The sequence below is a fragment of the Bos indicus x Bos taurus genome, chromosome 15 (genome assembly GCF_003369695.1).
Source record: "Bos indicus x Bos taurus breed Angus x Brahman F1 hybrid chromosome 15, Bos_hybrid_MaternalHap_v2.0, whole genome shotgun sequence".
In the NCBI taxonomy this organism is placed as follows: domain Eukaryota; kingdom Metazoa; phylum Chordata; class Mammalia; order Artiodactyla; family Bovidae; genus Bos; species Bos indicus x Bos taurus.
The window spans coordinates 17,709,066-17,734,594 of NC_040090.1; the positions used below are offsets into that span (position 1 = coordinate 17,709,066).

At 44.8% G+C, this 25,529-nt stretch overlaps 1 protein-coding gene across 2 annotated transcripts in view; it reads right to left on the bottom strand.

The window, feature by feature from the left end:
- Positions 1 to 382: 382 nt before the first annotated feature.
- The window catches only part of TRIM44 (tripartite motif containing 44), a 113,995-nt gene continuing 88,848 nt past the window's right edge, over positions 383 to 25,529 (bottom strand). For both annotated transcript variants that reach the window (XM_027562660.1, XM_027562661.1), the window contains one exon: positions 383 to 5,339. Coding sequence is in view for 1 of the 2 variants with exons in the window: in XM_027562661.1 (XP_027418462.1) it covers positions 5,321 to 5,339 (19 nt within the window). In the remaining variant the exon portion in view is untranslated. The remainder of the gene's footprint in view (positions 5,340 to 25,529) is intronic.

The following is a 25,529-nucleotide window of genomic DNA, read 5'->3' on the forward strand; positions in this document are numbered from 1 at the left end:
CCCTAGAAAATATGGTAAAGATTAAAGTTTGACCACCTCCTTGGGCTAATCCAAATTGTAAAGCTTTAACATTATTTGAAAACATCATTCAGGACCAAGCATTCTTTACCTTATAAACTACTTTGCTCAGAAAATTTAATGTAGGCATGGATCGTTTCACTTTGAGGAGAAAACGTCTCTTTAAATAACTATGAATTTTCAATCTGTCCTTCTGCAACTCCCAGAGACCTCCTAAGTCACTCCAGAGAAGTCAGGGCGAAGAAGCATCCCATCTCTCATAACCAAACCACCATCATGTGCGGCATAATCATGGTTAAGAGTGCAGATCCCCGTGAATATTTACACCTAGCATGGTCCTTTGTGCAAAACTCTGAGAGACAAATGGTATTTCCAGGAATAGTTTATTGATTTCCAAATGCACAGGGGCACCAAGTCCAAACATCCTGGGATAGTGGTAAATCTCTCTTACAAAATAATTTACAGCAAGAAAATGATATACTGCAACATTAACTCAAACGTGTAATTCCCTTGAAAGATTGAGTGTTCCCTTGTTTAATGTAAAGGGTGAAAGGGGAAGATGACGGAGGAGGGAATGTGACAGTGTGCAGGTAAACAGGCAGAGGACGATGGATTCGTTGGTTCTCCCCATCCATGTAGTCACTGTAGAAAGACTGGTTGCTAATACTCCCATGGAGTATAAATCTGCTGTCCCCTCAAGGTCATACCAAGCCCAGCATGGTATGACCTGGCCCTGTGGCATTTCTGTACCAGTATACCACAAGTGTTGTAATTAATTTATTTTTATTTTCCTGCTCCGGCACCTGTTCTGCTGTTTCTGGTGTGTTCTCGGGCCTTATAGCTCTTGGCATGAGATGGAGTGGGACTTGGAATGAGCTGGAGTGGGACTTCCAACACACTGTTGGGAAAGGCAGTATTAATGAGATCTAAAGTCTCCTCTGTAGGCCCTTTTTTGGTTTGTTTTTCTCAGGGCTAGGCTGAGTCCACTCATAATGAGATCGATTTGTTTTTTAAACAAGAGATTTTAGATGTGCTAGGCACATAGTAAACATGCAACTGATTTTCTTATGGAAAAGCATGTGTCGAACAGCTATTATGTGAGTGTGCCAATTTCAGGTATGGGCAAGAGAATATTGTCTAGGTGGAGGAAAGAGCTCCCTAAGCCCTACCACTCTCACCAGTTATGAATTCTTCAGCCATGCCCTCAGGCCTGACTGGAGGGTTCAGACTCTCAGGTCACCGAAATGGCTGGGTATCCAAATTTCCCATATCATTAGACATCCTGGAGTAGGGCTGGAGTGTAAATTCCTTCAGGGCTGTCACCTTGGCTCAGCTTTAGGAGCTGACAACCTTTGCTGAGGCACTGCCCTTCCTATAAGCATCTCTTGAGCAAGCACCACAGCTCCATTACATGGTGGCGCTTGTGATCAGAGCCGGCAGCAACCTCTGCGTGGTATGTAAGATAATGAGGGGACTGCTCTGCAGTTCCCTTGGTTGTTAAACTGAGAGTGCGTGTATGTGGACATATACACATCAGGTATTTGCAGGGACGTCTATATTCACTGGACTTTGAATTGCCACATCCTCACAGGGCACAGACTAGCTAGGCTTACTAGAATGTGAAGATTTCCTTTGCAGCAGCAGGCATTTTCAAATAGAGAGCAGAACACTGCTCACTTTCACTATTTCTGAGAAGTTCCACACTCCTAATGGCCTAGAAACACTTTATTTATGGGCTGCGTGCATGCTCAGCAGTGTCTGACTCTTTGAGCCTGGTCTGTAGCCTGCCAGACTCTTCTGTCCATGGGATTCTCCAGGCAAGAATACTAGAGTGGGTTGCCATTTCCTTCTCCACATCTTTTCCTCCCAGGGATCGAAGCTGCGTCTCTTGTATCTACTGCATTGGCAGGCAGGTGTTTTACCAGTTGAGCCATTGGGGGAAGCCCAGTGACTGGCCTAGATGGCTTCAACTCCCCCTTATTTATGAGGGATGGCACCAAAAAGGAAAGGCCTCCTCCCATTCCTGGGGGCAGGCTCAAGTTAGCCACATGTACTTAATGTATCTGCTAAACTGGAAGAATAAGGCTACCCTGATGCCATTTCTGGGCCCAAACTACTACCATGAAATGTCACTGTGAAAAAGAATCCTTAGAGTGGAATGGTCAGACTGTAGCAGGGGAACCCACAGCTTTTTCTGTGTTTTAGGGATACATATAAGTTAAGAAGGGAGAAGGAAATGGCAACCCACTCCAGTGTTCTTGCCTGGAGAATCCCAGGGACAGCAGAGCCTGGTGGGCTGCCGTCTATGGGGTCACCCAGAGTCGGACATGGCTGAAGCGACTTAGCAGCAGCAGCAGAGTTAGGAAGAGCCGGGTACAAAAATCTGGCTCCCGTACTTCCTAGCTGTGTAACTCAAGACAAATACCTCTTACCTACAAATCTGTATTATCATCTGAGAAAAGGGGCCTTGGTGCAGGGTCCTCAATATTTAAAATCATTTCCCTTTTTGGGGTGTCAGAGCAGAGACTCCAGGCACTTTTTGGAATTGCCCTGGATTTAATGACACCAAATCAAAGATCAGACCTCCTCTTAGCCTCGGATACCCAACCTTTTTGGAAGGCATCCAGGGATTGCTGTGAGGACCCAATTCATTCTGAAGACAGTCATTACCTGTCTCCCTTGCTGACTTCTCCATAGGGATGTCTGCAAACCCTGCAGCCAGGCAGGACACAATTTGGAGCAACTCTACTGACCTGGTAGGAGGGAGGCCTCCTCGTGCTGGGGCTTAAGGCCAAGCAGCCTGCTCCAGCTTTGGGGAAGCTGGTACCACTGCAGGAAGCATCCTAGCTCTTGTGTTGATAGATGCTGCCGGCAGGAACTCAGGAGCCTGGGCAGAAGCTGCTGTGCCATGTTTAATGCGTCCCTGGTTAAAGTTTTATCAGGTACTGAAGACAGCGGGAGCCCATAAAGCAGATCTGAAATCCTTTCTAGGTAAAAGCCAAAGTGCTTTCCTCGAGGATTATAGAGATATAATAATTTATTGAGACAGGCTGGTATGTATTTTTATATTTCCATTCATATCCATTGCATAAATGCCTGGGTTTCCCAAATACTGATTTAAAGTAACAGCTTATGATCAGTTATGGAGGAGCCAATAAGCTGTCCATTGCTAAGATAAGGCTGCCTCTTGGAGATTAAACAATGATTACTGGGAAAGACAACACAAGCTTCCAAATCCTAGAGTCTTCTTAATCTTCTGATTTTTTAAACTCTTTTTGAGAATGGCCACTGGTCTTCCTTTAAAGGTAGTTGCATTGGATGTGGCTGGGGGATGTAATTAGTGGTATGCCAAAACCTCCAGTTTTTTGTGGGCAGAAAGGTAAAGCACCGAACATGTCTCAGCCATTTGTTGGCCACCAGTTTAAGAGAAAAAATTAAAAAAAAAAAACAAAAAAAAAAACAGCCCAAACCACTCTCAGCCCCCAGTGTCCCTCATGATTTAGTGAGCTGGGGTACTCTTAACTGAGAAGCGTATATGCCTGGTAGCTTCCTGGAGTCAAAGAAACAGTCATTTCATAGCATGCACAGGATTGAACAGTGATATAAACAGGATTCCGACAGTAAGCACTATTTCTACCTCATAACCACTCTGCACACACACATCAGTTGGCCCTAAAGCTTTGTTGACAGGTGTACAGGTCACAGGCAGGCAGGCAGGAAAAGAGGAAGATCCCCCGATGCAGGCTCCTTTGGTTCTGCCTCAGAAGCACTAGGAGTCTGGGTCCTGAGTCAGCAGAAGCCCCAAGGCTCTTGGATGTATGCAGTTCCAATTGTACTTCTCAGAAGTGAACACCCAAATACCACTAACGGCAGAGGAGGGGGAACACACGGCCCACTTGCAAATAAAAGTCCTCTGCGAAGTCTCCCGTTTTATCTTTAGAGTTTATGTATATGAACGTTCTATTTCATAATGTAACTGTGTTTGTTTTATCCGAAAATAACATCATTCCCTGACTCCAAAACATTTGTTAAGTCAAAACTGCTGCTGCAGAAGATGCATGCTCTTCAGTTTACAGTTCTGTGTTCCCTAGTACATCACTGCTTACTTGGGAGTAAAAAGCTTGGCTGTAAGGAAATGTGATTCAGGAGTGGGGAGAGGCCAGAGTCCAACCACGGTGAGTCTCCGCTCACAGCGTGTAAGAGGGGAGAGGCAGGGGGTGGGAGATGATCTAGAGGTGGGGAGTGCCGGGCCGGAGGGGTCCTCCCCTGGACTGAAAGGAAGGTCTGTCTGCCAGCGGGTGGAGCTCAATTCACACACCACAGAGGGCCAAGTATCCTCCCCACTCTGCACTGAAGCCAAATCAGGCTCAGCTAGGGGAAGAGGAGCAAAACCTACAGTGCAAATTCCCATTTGTGACACACATTCCAGACTTTCATGATGTGGCGAGACCCCTAAAACCTCAGAATCCACTCAAATAATTCAGGTTCCATCAGATCCTTTACTGACTATTTTGGAAACCTAGGCAATTTGAGTTCAGAAATATTTATTTCGATTTCAACTTTTAATCAGATCTTTTTGGTCTCCCCTCTTTTTTTTTTTTTTTTTTAGAAAAAGTCATTTCCTTTCTACCTCTTCAATCTTTTTTTTTTTTCATTTGCACAGGATTGAATTATGAATCTGAAGTCCAGGATAACCTCACGTACTAAAAATATCTTTATATATTTCTAACTTTTAACTCTGTCGGTTTTCAAGCCATCCGTCTTATTTCATGAAACCACATTTTCACAGATGTATAATTGGACTTGTAGAGACTAATTACATGGGTTGATTCAGCCCTACTTTCCCCCTCATTTATTCCATGCTTCGATATGAATAAAGTGGGGGGGGCGGCATTAGCACAGAGGGAAACAAATCCTGACTGCCCTTCAAGATGATTTCAGCTCCTTCTTAACGAAGTGATACTGTCTGGGTATACACCGTTACAGGGACTGGCTTTCCTGAGGAAGTTCAAAGCAGCTGTTGAGGGAATGACCTGAGGACCCTGTAATTGCTCCTGGTGGAGCACGGGGGCACTTTTCCTTTTCCTACCACGACAAGAGAATGGGAAGCACGGTCAGTAACAGTAAAGCTGGCCATTCCTTGGAGAGCTCTGTGCCTGCTGCAGGTCTGGGAACGCATCTGGCGGAAGCATGTTGCTTGCCGGGCAGCCTCCACCGGGGTCAGAAGCCGCTGCTCACACGCCGTCACATACACGCAAGGGGAAGGGGGTGTTCCACCGGGGAGGGCGGGCCTTCATGTGCCCTAGTCTTCATCGGTGCCACTACAAAGGAAAGGAGAACCAGTGAGTTGAGACGTCACAAGACGGGAGGCCCGCCTGGCTACTGACAGCAGGCACAGGCTCTGCTGTCAGAGCCCCCTGGATGCCAGCGCTACCACTTCGGGCACTGTGGCCAGCGGCATGCTTTTGCACCTCTCCCTGTTCTGATTTCTTTATTTGACAGCAGAGATAATGATGATAATGAAATCTACTTTCTCAGGTTACTGGAGGAATAAATAAGATAATACAGGTAAAATCCCTGTGCCTAGTACACAATAGGTGAATAGCTATTTAAAGGAACAAGTGATTTGTCATAGTATTGTTTTTAGCTTGACAAAATAAATAGCTGGTAAAAATTGGGAGTCTGACTTCCCCTCAGCCTTAAAGCCAGGGCTTCCTAGGTGGCTCAGTGATAAAGAATCTGCCTGCCAATATAGGCAACCCAGGAGACGTGGGTTCAATCCCTTGGCTGGGAAGATCCCCTGGAGGAGGAAATGGGAACCCACTCCTGTGTTCTTGGTTGGATAATCCCATGGACAGAGGAGCCTGGCCGGCTACAGTCATAGGATCACAAAGAGTCAGATGCGACTGAGCACACACACAAACCTTAAAGCCACCTATTGTTAGAAGAGAAAAGCAAAGAGAAGCTATCACTCTGTACACCCAGTGGCACTTCTCACTTGGAATAAAACCAAGGTTTCAATTCATGCCACAGGCACAGTCACTGGATTCAGGTGTCACCACCTCAGAGAAGGTCCTCTATCTCAGTCAGCTCCTTGGTCACTGTCCATCTCCATCTTATTTCTTTCATAGCCCTTATCACGTCCTATAGATCATTTGTTTGCTATTTACGCTTCCCTCTACCCCCGCTAGAGCATAAAAAGAGGAGCAGTGCTGTCTATTTTATCGATGACTGTTTATCTGGCACTAGTACTGTGCTACGCATACAGAAGTGTTCAATAAATAGCTGTTTCTAAAAGGGAGTGAGAAATAAAAATGGGAAGGGAGGGAAGGAAGGTGCTGAAAGGAACAGTCATTCAAAGCTGCCTTGATCAGGGCATCTTGGGTGTTGGTGGTATGTCAGGGGCCAAAAAATGAGTTGTGAGTCTTAGAAGCACAGCTAGAAGCTTAGCTGCTCAGGGTTAGAGCCTTGCTGGCTTGGTCCTTGGAGAGAACACTGTTGATACAGATACTAGCACAAGAAAAAGGCAGGGTCAGTAAAAAGTAGCAAACTTGCCTGGTTTATCCTCCTCCACCACTTCTAGGGGTCACTATCCTGAAAATAAAGAAGGCTGAGCACCGACGAATTGATGTGTTTGAACTGGGGTGCTGGAGAAGACTCTTGAGAGTCCCTTGGATAGCAGGAGATCAAACTAGTCAATCCTAAAGGAAAGCAACCCTGAATACTGGGAGAAGTGGAAGAACTGATGCTGAAGCTGAAGCTTTAATACTGTGGCCACTGGATGTGAAGAGCTGACCCACTGGAAAAGATCCTGATGCTGGGAAAGATTGAGGGCAAGAGGAGAAGGGGGCGACAGAGTATGAAAGGGTTGGATGGCATCGTTGTCTCAATGGACATGACTCTGAGCAAACTCCGGGAAATAGTGAAAGACAGGGAAGCCTGGTGTGCAGCAGTTCATGGGGTCACGAGAGTCAGACACGACTCAGTGACTGACAACAGCAACATCCTGAAAATAATAAGAGTCAGCTTGATCAAGTGTGCTGGGGCACCAAGCTAAGTGCTCCTTGCCCATTCTTACTATTACTCCTCACAACAATCCTAGGATGCAGGGACTACTATTAATATCATTATGTTCCCCATTTGGCAAATGAGGAAAGCAAAGCTCTGAGAGATGTAAAATCCTCAGCCACAGATAAGATCTGTGTCCTTGAAACTTAGGGATTAGTTTTGGCTGGAGAAAGTCTCACAGAATCAGGCTAGGATACTTGGAAGGGAGGGAAAATCTCCTTCCTCTGGTCAAGACAGGAGTTAGGAAGAAGAAAGGCCTGGGGTGCCTTAGCTCCCAGCTATGACCTAGAAATTTGTTTTTTTAACCTCACGACGGATTATCTATGTCTATATAAAATTAGGGCTGTTTTGCATCCACTTGGGAAAGACTGTAAGGGAAAAATACTCTTGACAACAGACCTGTAGAACTGCTGCTAAGGGTGAAAGCATTTTAAGACACGGAACCTGAAATTAAGGCAAGTGTACTCTAGGAGCCAAAAGAGCCAACCCAGCAGCCTTCACTATCCAAACTCTGCCCTATTCCACTGGCCTATTGTATTCCCTCTTTCTGCCTGTTGTCCAGTCTTGGGAGGAAGGGTGCACGCTTGGAGGGGCTGGTCAGTGAACTGTCATTAAGGAGCAGTGTTTGGTGGCATCCGTCCCAAAGGGAACAAAAGGTCTTTCATGAGAGTGCCTTGGCAGAATCAAGGCACAGTTGGAACTGGCGCCATAGTCTCCCCTCTGGTATTATATCCAAAGCAAGCTCAATGTTCTTTTGTCCATTTTCCTTCAAATCTGAGAGGTCTAGCATCAGCATGTGCCCTTCTCTTAAACTGCGGCTCACTTTTTAGCATTCTTAACTTGAGATACATAGTTTAGAGGGTTCATGAACCTACTGAAATTGTATACAAGATTTTGTCTGTGTGTTCCTTGTCGGACAGAGGCCATAATCTTCATTATACTCAAAAAGGGGTCAACAACCTCCCAAAGCTAAAGTATAATGAAATTATAAATAAGTTTAAGTTCCTTTCAAGTGGCCAGGTCCCTTACTATAAGACATGCGGAGTTGACTTGGGGAAAAGATCAGAAGCCCTGACAGATAAAATCTTTTCTCATTATCCTGAAAGAAATCTGTTATGGGGCCTGAATGGTCACACTCACATCACAGTTTAAAAGCATAAGACCTTGGGATTCTGGCACCAACTCTTTTGTGACCCCATGGACTGTAGCCTTTCAGCCTCCTCTTTCCATGGGATCTCCCAGGCAAGAATTCTGGAGTGGGTTGCCATGCCCTTTTCCAGAGGATTTTCCTGATCCAGGGATTGAACCCACGTCTCCTGAATTGGCGGGCAGATTTTTTACCACTGAGCCACCAGGGAAGTCCACGTGACTGGTTAATTTCACTGTACACTCTGTATTAGTCATGGCACTAGGCACAAGAGTGAGTAAGATGAAATCACAGGATGGCCCTCATGGACTTTACAGTCCAGTAGGTGAGGGAGGGTATGGGGTGGGGCGGGATGAGGGGAAAGAGAGAGAAAAAGAGAGAGAGAGATGGGGGGTAGAAGGAGAGAAATATTTTTGTCCAGAATAGCATCTTCACATAAAGCTTCACATAATTTTCACAATTAATATCCTGGCTTTTATACGACAACAAAGAAGAAAAAAATATAACTGAATCTATAGCACAGAGCTCTGTTCACCTTGTGTGTGATCTCTCCTGGAGGGTCACACAGTATAACTGGCATGAGATATCATTTGAATGCTCCTTCTTTACTCTGCATATGAGCTGATCTGTGTTCACAGGATTTTATCTTAGTCTGTAGGAGCCTTTACTTTCTCCAAGGGAAGAAACATTGTCTTCCATCTTAGCCACTTATCATCCTCTACCCCTCACACTGGATTTATAATTAGAGGGATACTCAGAAATCTTTAAAGTGTTTGTTTAGTTACTGCTGTTTTGAGAATAAACTAAGGGTATTAGATAGCCCGTTCTGTAGTAGATACTAACCACGAGAGAAGCAGTGCTATATAATGGCTTTGAAGTCACCAAACTAAACTAGATTCAAAATCCCACTCACTCTGGCACTAACGGGCTGTGGGACTTGGGGTGAGCTGATCAACCTCTCTGGGTCTCAGTTTCCTCGAGGTAATGCTGTGTATCTTTTGGGGTTACTGTGAGAGTTCTGTATTTTATGCAGTATAAACACAATGCCGGCTTCCTTCTTCACCCTGCCTTTCTGCTCCGGAAGCAGCACCTGCCTAACTTTCCTTCCACACTGCTCTTCTAGCGTCTGAGATGCTACGCTGCAGAGCATGTGTGCTCCTGTCCCCACATGTCCTTAAAAAATCCTTAAAGTTCTGGAGTGCAACAGTCTAACCAGAGACAGACCTATGGATACTGAATAGAAAGAAGGGCTGAGCTCCCTGCTTCCGACCCTTCTGCTTGACTCGGTCATGTCTGACTCTTTGTGACCCCATGGACTATAGTCCGCCAGGCTCCTCTGTCCACGGGGCAGAGTCCGTCTCCAGGCAAGACGGGAGTGGGTTGCCAGGCCCTCCTCCAGGTTCTATTTGACAGATCTCTAGAAAAGTCAGTCCCTGAAAAACACTGGTGAGGACAGACACTGTGAATCCAGTTCACTGGCCTCAGTCGCAGACTGACCCAGTTAGAGTGTGCTGGTGTATCCAAAAGCGGAGGTTCTGAGACTAGGGCACACACGCCTCTGTGGTACCCAGTGATCTCCCAGGAGGTTATCTGCTCATGGCTAATTCAAAGGAAATCAATGTCCAGATCTGTACCTTCCATATATACTCTTTCTTAAAACCGACCTCTCCCAGAACATGCTTGTGATCTACAGGTTCTGTCTTCAGTCACTCTCACTTTTTACAATCACCGTACCTCCACCTCAGAAAAGAAATGCATATCCCTCATCCTACTGAATCTCACCATTGGACAATTTTAGAAAGCCTTGCTTCTATGAGAGCAGGGTAAGAAATAGTGAAGGATATAATCCCTTATTTTATCTGGGTAGTAAACTCCTGGCAAAGCTGTGTACCTTTATCTGTCTATCCACGGATCTAAGAATTCATATTCAGAAGTCAGACGCTTGTCATGAAATGTGTACTAATATGTTCATTTTAATTGAAAAAAAAAAGAAACCAGACTTGGATCTGACAGAAAGCAAAACTGATTTGGCTGGATGGTTTGACCATACAAATCATCTTTGCCCATGAGATTATACAGAGGATCTTGCCTATAAATTTAAAAAGCTGTATCTGTAGTGTCAAAGTTTTGACAAAAATGTATATAAAGCAACACACTATGTCAGAAACCACATCCTTTTCAACCATCTAAACTTGATGTATAATTTTAGGAGTTAAAATGGGCAAGAAGACACATGATTTTTTTCTAAATTATTTTTGGGGGTGTAAGAACAAAAAGAATAGCTAAAGGAACGGAGAATTTCTACATCGTGACTGGGTGAGTGATTTGACATTGAACACCTGCTGGGGGTAGGGGTCCAGGTGACAGAGGGCGACTAAGCAGCCCCGCCAGCAGACCGTTGTGTCTGCTCTGCCAGCGGGGTGCACCTCCCCGAGAACAGTCCCTTCGGTCTTGTTGTGCCTGTGAAGCTGAAGGCATTGTTAGAAGCAGGCCACAAGCGCCTGTCCTATTGAGCCCCTCAACACCCGCTGATAAAGTGATTATGATGGAAGAGTGTTTCCCTGCCTGACAAGCTTTTAGATAGTCCATATAGAAAGGCAGCTCAGGTTTCCAGCTTCCGTCCCCAGAGATGGACGCTTATACGAGGAAGTTAATAAATGAGGTGGATAAGTACTCTGATCTCGCAAGTTACTTTCTTTTCCTGAGAATATAATACAACTTAATTCGATTTGGCATCACTTACACTGCTGAGTCCTTGGCTATTTATTATTATTGCTGTGAAAGGATTTTTCACTCATGAAGATGGAGAAATTAAGAGGTATCAACAAGAGAGGAAAGCTAGACTCAGCTGGGATTCCAAACGATAGATGTGGGGTTCTTCACAAATGAAGCCACACAGGTACTGTATGAGGAACTAATGGGAAGTCTCCATTCACCATCTAAGGCTGCAGTGGCTCACTTCCAGTGAGTGCCTGTTCAGCTCAGCTGGGGGATGGGCCAAACACCCAGATCAGAAACACTCCTCCACAAGCCAGAGGAGAGATGCCACGCCTGTCTCCCAACACACCAGTCCCAACAGCCTGGGATGCAGGTGAGGGGGTTACTGTGCTAGAAGGAATCAGAACTCATAATTAGCTGCAGCTGTGGTTTTTCCAGTAGTCATGTATGGATGTGAGAGTTGGACTATAAAGAAAGCTGAGTGCTGAAGAATTGATGCTTTTGAACTGTGGTGTTGAAGAAGACTCTTCAGAGTCCCTTGGACTGCAGGGAGATCCAACCAGTCCATCCTAAAGGAAATCAGTCCTGAATATTCACTGGAAGGACTGATGCTGAAGCTGAAACTCCAATACTTTGGCCACCTGATGCAAAGAGCTGACTCATTGGAAAAGACCCTGATGCTGGGAAAGATTGAAGGCAGGAGGAGAAGGGGACGACAGGGGATCAGATGGTTGGATGGCATCACCGATTCAATGGACATGAGTTTGAGTAAGCTCTGGGAGTTGGTGATGGACAGGGAGGCCTGGTGTGCTGCGGTCCATGGGGTTGCAAAGAGCCAGACATGACTGAGTGACTGAACTGACTGACTGACTGTAGGACTAATACAAATTAGTTTTAAGAGATATAAATATAAATTTAAAAGAGATACAAATATAAAGCAAAATGTCCTCAGTTTATCCTGGGATGACTGAGAAATACATGAGAGGACCCCATAGTTCTAGTCCTGGCTTTGCTGTGTCACCTCATTTCCTCATCTGGTGAATTTCACCTTAATGAAATTTACAAAATTTCAAACCAGACAAAAGTGAAGCTCCTTCCTGGCTTACACACTCGCTGGGCTAATTAGCTCTCACTTGTACGTTTTTTCTCTTCCTTCCTGTGCACTACCCTCTTGCTTCATGCTTCTCCAACTCAAGCTGAAGGCTGACCTCAAGTGTTCAAGTTCTTTCACCTCTTTTTCTGGCTGGGCCCAAATGCCAGGTTGATGAACGGTAGCGCTTGCTCAAGACCTAGGGCAGACCCTAGTTCAGTAACCTCTGGTAATCTAATTCATCGTGGTTCTTGAAGTCTAAAGTGGCACCAGCCTTGTTGCATCTTTCTTCGCAAATTACAGGAAACAGGGAGAAGGGCACTTTTCTCTCTAGATCCCTTTACACTTTATCCCATTAATCTTCTCTCCTTCAATAATAACCACTGTTCGCAGATGGGTGACTTCATGTTCTAGGCACTGAGCTAAGCAATTTATATATACAATCTCACTAAACCCTGATAGTGACTTTTTCCATCCTACAGATGAAAACACTGAGGCTAAGAGCAGCTACGTGACTTGCTTGAAGTACACAGCTTGCAAATGGTAGATCTAGCCTATGAAGATTCTAGGACCCTCAGATATGAAACTGCACTAGTGTAAAAGGAGAGACATAAACCTGATCCTCTGACCCTTGGTAACCCAGATGGTAAGAGATAGCCATTTAAGAGCTCTAGGTTCCATTTTTACCTGAAAAATGAGATAGTAATTATCTACCTCTAAGGGTTGTTGTTGGAGAAGGCGATGGCACCCCACTCCAGTACTCTTGCCTGGAAAATCCCGTGGACGGAGGAGCCCAGTAAGCTGCAGTCCATGGGGTTGCTCAGAGTCAGACAGGACTGAGCTACTTCACTTTCACTTTTCACCTTCATGCATTGGAGAAGGAAATGGCAACCCACTCCAGTATTCTTGCCTGGAGAATCCCAGGGACAGGGGAGCCTGGTGGGCTGCTGTCTATGGGGTCGCACAGAGTCGGACACGACTGAAGCGACTTAGCAGCAGCAGCAGCAAGGGTTGTTGTAATGAATTGGAAGGTACATGCAAGTTCTTTTTTAAGATGAAAAATTTCTAGTTAAGGGTAGGATGACTATGGAAGGAGAAGGAAATAGACACTGGGTTTGTCTCTCAGCCCTCCCAGCTGCCTCTGCCCCTACAGACTGGGGTAGGCACCTCTGAGAGAGGCTTGGGGTTCCAGTGGCCACAGATTCACACACTGACCACAGTGCTAAGTTTGATCTCTATGTACCGTGCAACCTGTTTATCGTTTGACAGGTGGCTGCCTTTCTCACACTCCACAGAGGCTGTGTGGGTGGCGGCCCTTTTCTATGGAGGACGGACAGGCACCAGCAGGCCTGTTCAGGCAGTGCCCTTTGATAAGGAAATCCCTGAACAGAAGTACCGGGCAGGCTTCTTAGCCTGCCAGTGTTCCATCTGTTCCCAGAACTCCCTTCTGTAGGACTGAGACTTCTGCTACTGCTGCTGCTGGATTTATAATGGAATTAACCCCAACCATTTTTCTTTTAATTAAAAAGTAACTTTTTGTTTTTTGTTGATCTGTAGTTTCTGGAGCAAACAAGTACTGCTTTCGTAAAAAGGAAAAAAAAAAAAAAAAAAACCCATGGTGTTATTCACTGATGATTAACACATAGAAATATATTCATTTATACCCTTCCTGTGCATGTTAAATTGCTTCAGTCATGTCCTACTCTTTGCGGACCCCCTGGACTTTAGCCCGCCAGGCTCCTCTGTGCATGGGGTTCTCCAGGCAAGAATATGGGAATGGGTTGCCATGCCCTCCTCCAGGGCATCTTCCCGACCCAGGGATCCAACCCATATCTCTTCTGTCTCCTGCATTGGCAGGTGGGTTCTTTACCACTAGCACCGTCTGGGAAGCCCCTATACACCTCCTATGCATATGTAAAATTATATATTTCAATAGGTTCTTTCATAGTCTACTTTTCTGTTTCAACTATCAATCACGAATACTGTTCCTTATCAAGAAATATAGTTCTATAAGGTTATGATTCATGATTAAGTTGTACAGGTTTATCATACCTAATATTGGACACCAATTATTTCTACCTTTTCACTATTACCTACATACTCTGTGATCCATATTCATATTGGTGAATCTTTAGGTTCACCCTTAATTATTTCCAAAGGAAAAACTGCCTGAAGGGAAACTCCTGGGTCAAAGGGAAAATTACAAGGATGGTACAGAGGGTTCCAAAATCTAGTTTCCTTTAATATTATTATCTTACATTAGTGCATTTGTTAGAATGAATCAACAAATTTGGTATACTAGTATTAATAATTATATAAACTAGTATTAATACTTCTATAAGTATTATATAATACTTATTATATAAATATATATACTTTTATAATATTTAATATAATATTAAAGTATTGATATAAGTATTAATACTTATATAAACATATATCATGTCTATAGTTGATTCAGATCCCCTTAGCTTTTTCCCTAATGTCCTTTTTCCTGTTCCGAATTCCACTCGAGATACTACATTATATTTAGTCCTCAGGTCTCCTAAGTCTTGTTTTGGCTTTGACAGTTTCTTAGACTTTCTTGTTTTTGATGACCTTGACAGTGTTGAGAAGTGCTGAAGTGCTGGTCAGATATTTGGGAGAATGTCTCTCGTTTGGGATTTGTCTCAAGTTCTTCTCATGGTTATGGGTCTTAAGAAGGAAAATCACAGAAGTGCAGTGCTGTTCTGATCCCATCGTATCAAGGGCACGTGCTATTGATACCACATGCTGTTGATGTTGACCTTGATCACCTGGCTGAGCTAGTACTTGTTAAAGGTTTTCCACTGGAAAGTTACTCTTTTTCCCCCTTCATCTACTGTACTCTTTGGAAAGAAGTCATGATGAGCAACTACACCTAAGGAGTGAGGACTTATGCTCCCCTTGGATGAAGGCAGAGTACTGAAAATCATTTGAAGTTTTCTGAACATGAGATCTGTCTATTCTTCATTTATTTATTTATGGATTATTTGTTTACATCAGTATGGACTCACAGATACTTATTTGTACATTTGGGTTATAATCCAATGCTACTTTATTTTGTTACTCAAATTGTTCAGCTTTGGCCTTTGGGAGCTCTTGTATTAGTAATAGTCCAATCTGGTCACCTCTGACACACCCTCATGAATGTGAGGTTTGCTTTGAGGTTTTGCGGAAACACTTCCTTACTTTCCGACACTACAAACACTACAGCCTCATTCTCTAGATTTCCTGTCCCAGTCCAAGAATCAGGTATTACTCAACAAGCAAAGGATATGCGTTTGTAAAAGTATTGATCTACTATTGTCAAAATGCACTCCAGAAATCATTCTGTACTGATTTACAATCATTACTCAAATAGGAATGAGAATGCCCATCTTCCCCCCACCCTTGCCAACGTGGGGCAGTTCCAGTGTCTGTGGGAATGAGATGGTGTGTGTTTCTTCTCTCTGCAATAACTTCTAGGCTACTATTTGGTTTTCTGTTGAACTTCAAGAGGGAAATGCCATGCAGGCTGCAAGCTCTCCTTTTTCTCTGTCAATCTGTTGGTCTTCCCCAACCTCCCCTCCCTTCCACTACTGCTGGATTTCACATAACCGATGACCTCCTGTCGTGAAGGCTGAAAGGAACTCTTCCCAGAGCCTCCATTAGGCCCTGGGCAACTCCAGGGGGTGGGGTTTAGAAGCAGAAAATAGCTCAAGGGTTTACCTTCCCTGCTTCCTGCACCTTCAGGAAATCCACCTGACCCAGTTTCCTCATCTTTTCTTGGCAAGTGCATAACAGAAACCAAATCTCTCTCAAGCAGTTTCCTTCCACAGAAATCTTAAACATAAGATTTAATAAAATGCTGGACTTCAAATTTCCTGTTGCCTCAGCTGCTGTATCTTACAAGTTACCAAAGGGAGAGGAGAAAGGATCAATAAATAAATACACTCTTGACATAAATCTCTAATCTCTGTATGAATAGTAGGCTTTTTCTCCCAAATGTCCCATATTAGTTCTCAGTAGTTTTGAGTCCCAAGATGACCTTAAATTGAGGTCCGGAAGTTGTAGAAAGTTGGAAATTGGAAGCACACCAACTCTCAGAATCTACTTCTCATGTCACAGAGGGTTATGAATGTGGATTTAAGAGTTAGGAACACCTAGGTTTGAGTCACAGCTTTGCCATTTACTAGTTGTTGGATTTTGAGTTTAGTGTTCCTACCTGGAAATGGAAGACAACTTAGTACCTACCTAGAAGAGTTACTGGAAGGATCAGCTGAGGATTAATGTAGAGAGAGACTGCTGGACCTATGTAGAGAGAGCTGGGCATGGAACCTGGCATCTGGAAAGTGCCCAGGACATTGTATAGTTATAGATGAAGAAATCAAAGCTAAGAGAGGCCACAAGTTAAATAAGGCCTCTATTGAATATGAGATGAATTGAACATGAGTTTCTGGTTCCTGAACATATCATCATATTTGCAAGCCTCATTTTCTCTAAGAATGCCATTTATTAACAAGAGAGAAGAGCCAACGCCGCTCTCACACATGCATGACAGGCATCATTCTGCCACTTGAATGGGTTCAAGATTGCTTCCCAAGCTTGTTCTCTTGGTGTTTGATAATAGGCTCTTGGCTAATAACAACAGTCAACAACTATAACTTATTGAGCGCTTTATGTGCACCAGCCACTGTGCTCAAAATCTCCCTATCCCACTGAGTCCACCAGCGAGTTCTGTCCTCTCCCACTGCACTTCTATCCTGTGGTTGTCCATTCCTCTTCTCCGACGCCACCACCATCTCCTGCTTGAACTGCTGCAGTTGACTTTGGACTGGTTTTCCTATTTCTATTCTTACTTCACTACTGTTTGGTTTTCAAACTGCACTCAGAGTAATAGTTTGTAAATGCACAACAGGTCATGCCAGTGCCCACTAAAATCCATCAGCGGCTTCCTAGAGCCTGAGAATAAAGGCCCTGGTCTACATGGTTTGGCCCCTGACTACCTCTCTGACCTATTTCATGCCACTTGCCAGCCACACTAGCTCTCTCTTTGCCTCCTCAGATAAGCAGAGCTTGGTCCTGTCTAAGGCTGTGCATTTGCTGTTAGGTCTCAAAAGCTTTTCCTCTCACAGCTTGGAATGACTGGATCCTTAACACTTAGGCCTCAGCTCCAATGTCACCTGTTCTGAGACTTTCCCTGACCAAGCAATCTAGAGTAGCAACCCCACCCCTGTGCTATTACATTAGATTCTTGTGTTGTCTTCACAGCACTGATCACTACCTAAAATTGTTTTGAGATGTAAAGGTCCTTAACTATTTTGTTCCCTGCTATGTCACTGGTACCTGATAATGTGCCTGGCACCAGTGGAACTTCAACACAGTTATTCTGAGCGAATGATCAAAACAACCCCATAAAGAATTACTGTTCTAGAAACATTCCAAGTCTGCCCAGGCAAGGTGTGGGCAACTTGCTGGTCCTAGAGATACTGCCCAGGAATCTCATGGACAGCTTACTCACAGGTGAGCCCGGGATCCATTTCTTTCCTAACTCTCACTGTGATCACCAGGCACAGATAACCACCGGGGGCACCAGGTGTGGACTAAAATGCTGTGTCATAAGTGATGATTACGTTTACAAATGGCTAAGTCTTACTGGTAAAAAATGGGCATGTCTGATGGACAAGGAATGCTGTGTCACTGAGGATAAAGCAGAAGCAAGTTCATGTTCAGTCCTTCCCAAGCAAAGGTTTCTGTTCAGTTCAGTTCAGTTGCTCAGTCGTGTCCGACTCATTGTGACCCCATGAACTGCAGCACACCAGGCCTCCCTGTCCATCACCAACTCCTGGAGTCCACCCAAACCCATGTCCATTGAGTCAGTGATACCATCCAACCATCTAATCCTCTGTTGTCCCCTTCTCCTCCTGCCCTCAATCTTTCCCAGCATCAGAGTCTTTTCAAATGAGTCAGCTCTTCGCATCAGGTGGCCAAAGTATTGGAGTTTCAGCTTCAGCATCAGTCCTTCCAACGAACACCCAGGACTGATCTCCTTTAGGATGGACTGGTTGGATCCCCTTGCAGTCCAAGGGACTCTCAAGAGTCTTCTCCAGCACCACAGTTCAAAAGCACCAATTCTTCGGCTCTCAGCTTTCTTTATAGTCCAACTCTCACATCCATACATGACCACTGGAAAAACCATAGCCTTGACTAGACGAACCTTTGTTGGCGAAGTGATGTCTCTGCTTTTTAATAGGCTGTCTAGGTTGGTCATAACTTTCCTTCCAAGGAGTAAGCGTCTTTTAATTTCATGGCTGCAGTCACCATCTGCAGTGATTTTGGAGCCCAGAAAAATAAAGTCTGACACTGTTTCCACTGTTTCCCCATCTATTTCCCATGAAGTGATGGGGCCGGATACCATGATTTTAGTTTTCTGAATGTTGAGCTTTAAGCCAACTTTTTCACTCTCCTTTTTCACTTTCATCAAGAGGTTCTTTAGTTCTTCTTCACTTTCTGACATAAGGGTGGTGTCATCTGCATATCTGAGGTTATTGATATTTCTCATCTTCCTTATAAAATAGCTGCATGTTTGGCAACTTCCAGCCCTCTACAATCCAGCTGTGAGCTGACTCAAGGCAGGTCAGGATTCTAAGACTTCAACTGTTTGCCCCTCACCCTAATGGTCTATGGAGGGAGAGTCGTCCAGGCCGAGATGGAAGTAAAGGCGAGTTTATTCACTGCCCTTCTCCTTCCTGTGGATGAAATGCCAGCTGAGGTGTAGATCCAGGAGTGGGAAAGCTGGATGGTTACTGTGGTCGTAGTAACAGTATAAAAGCACACAACTAAGAATCAGAGACACGGCTTCAAACCTCATTCCAGTACGCATCAAAAGTATGACCTTGAGCAGTGGGGGAGAATGCATACATGTATATGTATGGCTCAGTCCCTTTGCTGTCCACCTGAAACTATCACAATATTGTTAACTGGCCATATCCCAAAATAAAAAGTTTAATAAAAAAATTCAATTAAGCCCTGTGATATGCCATGAAATCAGATGCAAACTTCATACTGAAATCATTTACTAATTCAATTATACTAAAATTATCAGAATTATTACATGTTTTGCTACTTTTAATAGTTTTCTTCCTATCTACATTTCAAAATTTACATAGAACATTTTAAAGACTTTTATAAACTCTGATATCAACATTTGAAAATTTTTTGTTTTAAATTTTTATTATATATTAAAAATGTTCTTGATGCTTGAAACAAATTATTTTATTAAAATATCATTTCTGAAGGAAAAGTCTTTTGAATTGTGAAAAAAAAAAGAAAAGCAGTATGACCCCGAGTGAAAGGCCTCTTTAAAGTTTCTTTGTTTGTAAAATGAGGATAATGATACCTGTAAGTACTCACTAAATGGATGCTACCATTATTTACTAATGGGCTTCTCTGGTGGCTCAGATAGTAAAGAATCCACCTGCAGTGCAGGAGACCTGGGTTCAATCCCTGGGTTAGGAAGATGCCTTGGAGAAGAGAATGGCTATCCACTTCAGTATTCTTGCCTGGGGAATTCCATGGACAGAGGAGACCGGAGGGCTACAGTCTATGGGGTCACAAAGAGTGGGATATGACTGAGTGACTAACACTTTCACTTTTCACATTATTTACTAATACCCTAACCCTAACTGTAACCCTCTGTAACAACACCACCACTCCATTTTACAGATGAAAAAAGTGAGAAGTAGAGAAATGAATGACATCCCAAGGGCAGAGCTGGAATATAACCAGGGTCTGGCCCTTGCTTTCAACCATGGACAGGGGACTCAGTGCTGAGTGAAGGCAGCTATGAGTGGGCATGTGAAGTCAGCTTGGCCACATGTATTCAGCCAGGTTACTGGTAATGCCTCAATACCAGCAGCATAGGTGGTAACCTTTGCTGACTGCTAAAGATTTTGCCAAGGCTTTGGCAGACTCAAATCCAAACCAGGTACTAGAAAACCACCCCCTGCCTCAAGGATCCCAAGAGTCTCTTTTTTAAAAAAGAAACAGCTAGACGTTTTCAGTTTTTTCAACCACTGCCAGTCTGTGACTTCCCTGTAGCAAGCCAGCTGCAAGTCAGCCATTTCCCTCTGATTCTCACCTTGGTTCTTGTGAGCTTCAGCAAACAGTCATACAAAAGGGCCCGCCCCTAAGATACCATCTCCTGGACAGAGTCTCTCTGGGTCAGACATCAGTTTCAATTTCAATTCCACTTGTCTTGAGGTGACAGGCACCCAGGTCCTATTTAATTAGGCTGCATAGAAAATATCCTTCAAGGCTTCAGCTGATTTTCACTCCACCCCACTACAGAAGAAAATCAGTGTTAAGTCGAGATAATGCCCCACTGTCTGCCTTCAGGGAACTGGTGATAAAGGTAGTCTGAGGGATGTCTGCTCGGCCTGTGCAGCCTGCAGGGGTTCAGGGATCCAGCATGCCTTTACGTGGCTGTATTGTAAATGTCAGTCTTTGTTACTTGGATTCCTTGGAGGCCGGATCTGTTTCTCATTCACTGTTTACCCCGAGCGTTCACCAACATGCCTGGCACTTACGACGAATCTGGTGATGGGTACATAGTCTCTCTCACAACCTGCCTCGGCCGAGGAGAAGGGAGTCAGCTGGTGAAGGGAGCGGTGGGGAAGGTTGACCTTCAAGCAGAAGCTAGGTGCAGCAGGAAAGCAGATTTTCCTCCTAGGATTGCTAAGATCCACCTGCTAGGAGAACGCCTACAGGAGGTGGTGTGACATGTTAGGATCGCCCACTCTGGAGGAAGACCAGAATTTCCACCCAAGCCCTTCTGAGCTGTGCAACTCTGGCAAAACAACCTCTAAGTCTTCATCTCCTTATCTGCAAAATAGGGAGCCATTCATCCATTCACTCTCTCAGGGAACAAATGTTTACTGAGTATTCACAATATATTAGGTTCTGTAACACATGATATCATGATAGTAGTGAGCGAGACTGACAAAGTCTGGTTTTCATGAAGCTTAACTTCTAGTAAAGAAAGGCAAGTAATAAGGGAGTTACACAAATTAATACTTTCGGATGGTGCAAAGTACTATGAGGACAACAGAGCAGGATTCTAAGATAGCGAATGATGGGTGCATGTGTGTTGAGGGGGCAAAAGTATCGGGGTCTACTGCTCGGAGTCGATGAGTATTAAGTGAGATAACAGATGTAAACAATCTAGCATCCTCACTAACAAGAAATGAGCACTCAACTGAAAGTCAACTGTTTTATGTTACTTTATCCTGAGGTCAGCTGCTTTTCTCTCAGCTCACAGAGGCTGAGCCCCTGATATAGGCAGGTGATGGGAAGGCAGGGTGGAATCAGATATGAGCTCAGAGTCGGGAAAAGAATGTAGCCTGTGTGTTATGAGAGAAGGAAAAAGTGGTAAATTCCACCTATAGAGTCAGCAAAGGCTATCATGTAATGTTGACAGATGGACTGGTATGATCCAGGAAGACTATGGGGCCAGAAGAAGGGCATGCCAGGTGTAGAGAACAGCTGGAAAAAACTCTTGAAGATGCAACACAGCTTGGCATGTTCAGGGAGCTGTGAGAAACTCAGAATGGCTAGAGATCAAGTGCATGAGGGCACGCCGAGAGGAGAAGCATCTCATCAGCAGCTCCTAATGCTTATCTTCATGGGTCTGAAGTCTCTCCTAAGGAGATGTGGCGGGGGCTGTGGACGGGAAAAAACAGGGGATGAGAAGTGTGGCAGAGCTCCATATGGCGTCTACCACACTGCTGGCACTCCACTCCAAAACGTGAATAAGGGCTATGTTGAAAATGTGCAGCCTGGGTTCTGTGTGACGCTCCCTCTGGCAGCACAAACAGATGTTTCGAGGAAGGGAAAACCAAACACCCAGTGGTAACTCAATATAAATCCCGTGTCGGTGGAAGGCAGGCATCGGGCTGCTCAAATAGGACTGTATCATCAGTGCAAGCCTGAGACTCAGCCTAGATGAGGAATGCAGGTGCCAGTGCATGATGCTGGGGGTCTGGAGTGAATGGACTCTTGTTCCCAAGAAGAACCAAGGACTCCCTCTTTGCCAAAGCCAGATTCACTTGTCCAAGGGTCTAAGGCCCATGGCGGGGGGCGGTGGGGGGGTACTTTCTTTAAGAGGGCTGTGTAACAGGGAAACAGGAAACTACAAGGAGGTTGTTTGTGCCAAGTTAGTAACTCAGGCACCTCTGCCAGCACGTCTTCTCTGAGATGAGCGCAGAGGAGATGTTTGTGTAAGGGCACCATTCAGACAGAGGCCTGGTTCCCTGGCTGTTTATTACTGCGTCCTATCCCTGCCCCTGCAATACACACTCTTTAGTCAGGAGTCTCCCCAGGAAATGGAGAAGAAATTAAGAACATCTCACCTCCATTCCCAATATTCCAAAAGTTTATGATACAGTCAACAGGTCTGGCCTGTAGGAATCTGCCCTTACTGGGAGGAAGGCTGCTCGAAGCTGACAGCCAAGGAAGGAGATGAACATCACGTCCAATATGCATTCAGCATCTTACCTGAGGCTCTCCCCGGACTCCAGGTCAGTGCTGTCAGAGACAGAGCATTAGTCTGGCCAGAAGAGAGGGAGGTGACCCCACACACGTGAACACACCAAGCAGGAGAGCCGAAGCACAGTGAGAAAAGAGGAACTGAACACTACACGCCTATCATCCTTTTGCCTGCCACTGCCCAGAAGGTGATGGCACCCCACTCCAGTCTTCTTGCCTGGAAAATCCCAGGGACAGAGGAGCCTGGTGGGTTGCCGTCTATGGGGTTGCACAGAGTCGGACACGACTGAAGCGACTTAGCAGCAGCAGCCCAGTCATAAGACTGAACAAAGACCACTGCTCTGACTCAAAGGGCTGCCCTAGGCATTGGAGAAATGAATAGATACCCAACATGACATTATGCAGAAAGCAGCCATTGCCTTTGTTACATGCAAAAGATCTCCACATAAGCCATTAAATCTAAAGACCTTATCAAAGTCATTTACCTTAAATCTAAGGTACTCACTCAAACTGAGCTCCCAGAGTTAAAAATCAGTAGATATTACAAGACAAGAGTAGGCCACAGGATTACCATAAGCACTTGAGCACAGATAAGTTTTTGGGTGAGTCAGCCAGAAGCTGATGGGTTGAGATGGATGGTTAAGTTTCACTGGGGAAAAAGAAGTAATACTCCTTAAAGGGCCAGGACTAGGGTATAAGTACAGGATGCTGAAGGAAGCAGATAAAGATTTTCAAATACATGTTCTGTCTTCCTCCCAGGTTTTCCTGAAGCCAGCTCTGCTGTGACACTCAAATGACATAACCCTACCACTTCAGACCTGGTTCATCCATTTTCAGAAGAACCTGTCTATGGCTCAGTCTCAACATATATCAGGTATTTTGAGACTGATTGCTGATACCTAGAAGGCAACTGTCCTCCACTGGCCCAGTCACAGCACTCAGCTAGCCAGAGCAGACAACACTCTGACCACCTGATGCAGAGAGCCAACTCACTGGAAAAGACCGTGATGCTGGGAAAGACTGAGGGCATGAGGAGAAGGGGGCGAGAGAAGATGAGATGGTTGGACGGCATCACCAATACAATGAACATGAGTTTGAGCAAACTCCAAGAGATGGTGAAGGGCAATGAAGCCTGGTGTGCTGCAGTCCATGAAGTGAAAGCCACTCAGTCAGGTCCAACTCTTTGCGACCCCACGGACTATACAGTTCATGCAATTCTCCAGGCCAGAATACTGGAGTAGATAGCCTTTCTCCTGCATTGTGGGCGGATTCTTTACCGAGTCACAAGGGAAGTCCATGAATACTGGAGTGGGTGGCCTATCCCTTCTCCAGCGGATCTTCCCAACCCAGAAATTGAACCGGGGTCTCCTGCATTGTAGGTGGATTCTTTACCAACTGAGGTACCAGGGAAGCCCAGTCCACGGGGTCTCCACTTACCACCTGGTTCCCCGGGCTCAGTTTCCTCACCTGTACAACAAGTCTGTACAACAGGCTCACATGTTCTTCATGAATCTAAGGAGCATATGGCACATGGCAAATGCTCATTAAGCAGCTGTTCTTGTCAGGAAATGGTGTGCAAGACAGTACCTGCAACTTTCCCCACTCAGCTCTGCTCCCTCCTCCTGCCTGGATCAGATGCTCTCTCAGACTCCACATTCGGAGTCCCAGTCGGAATTAAAGTTTACACAGGACAGTAAGCATATCGGTAAGCATGAGAAACTAACAAAAGTACACAGATCTCCTGCTTTCCCTACCCGCTCACCCACTCACTACTTAGAACATGCCACACAGTCCTCACCCAGCCCTGCCCAGACGGGTCGGAGGGCCAACAAAATAAATATTTCAGCTCATCACTTTGGGGAAAAGATGAGAGAATCCCTTTAGGGGTGGTTTCTAAATTAAAAATAAATTTTGCTGTGAGACAATAAGGCCACTCTTCCCTAAAAACTATTTTTATGGCTCTGGGCTAAAATATATACAAAAAAGAAAGAAAAGAATAAAAAGATGAGAATTCTGTATATAAGAGTTTAAGAAAAGTCTATGGAACTACTTGATCTATGAAAAGAGAAAGCTCTATTCCTTCTCACATGGCTTCTCCCACCTCTCTGAAGTCTGATTTCATTTCACCAGCTTTCCTGATCTCTATTACAGACATCAGGGACACAAGCTATTGTGTCATTTAAGGTATACAATGTGACGATTTGATACATGTGTATCTTGTGGAATGTTTCCCATAGTAAGGTTAGGTAACACATCCTTTGCCTCGCATAATTAGACTTTGCTATTGTTGTTATGATCTAAGTCTGATTTCTGACAGTGCTCGGAGCCCGGTGGGACAAAGGACTCTGGTGGCTACTCAGATGCCTCCTCTGGCCCATGGAGGAGGATGCGAAGACCAGTCTCTGGAAATGGCACTAGATTAACTGCAGGAACCCAGCAACAAAGGCCGGAACCACTGGTCTACAAGGAGGACAACATGATCACCCACTTAGCTCTGATTTATTTTAAATGGCATGAATAGTCGCAGGGTAACTGTAAAGGGCACTCTTGCTAGGAGTCAAAATGAGACTCTCTGATGAGCCTCTAGCACAGGAATGTGAAACACGTCTAGAGGAGGAGAGTAGAATGACTCCACGAATCTGACATAACTCCATACTAGAGGCTTTATTTTCTCGCTTTCATTCCAACTCTCCCTTCCCTCCCCTCTGGTAAAGAACAGTAATAGCATTGAAATCCACAGATAATCCTTAAATCTCTGTGGCAGCTCCAGTTCTAAACTCCTCCTTCACACTGACGGTTTTAACAGCTGTTAACGAGTCATAACAAGGCCTTCTCTTGCTCCAGCCTGGAGTATCGATATCCTTTCTCTTGCCCTACTCAAATCATACCAGCTTTCAAGTCCACGTGTTTCACGAGGCTGTGCTGACCCTCCAGCCTACATGT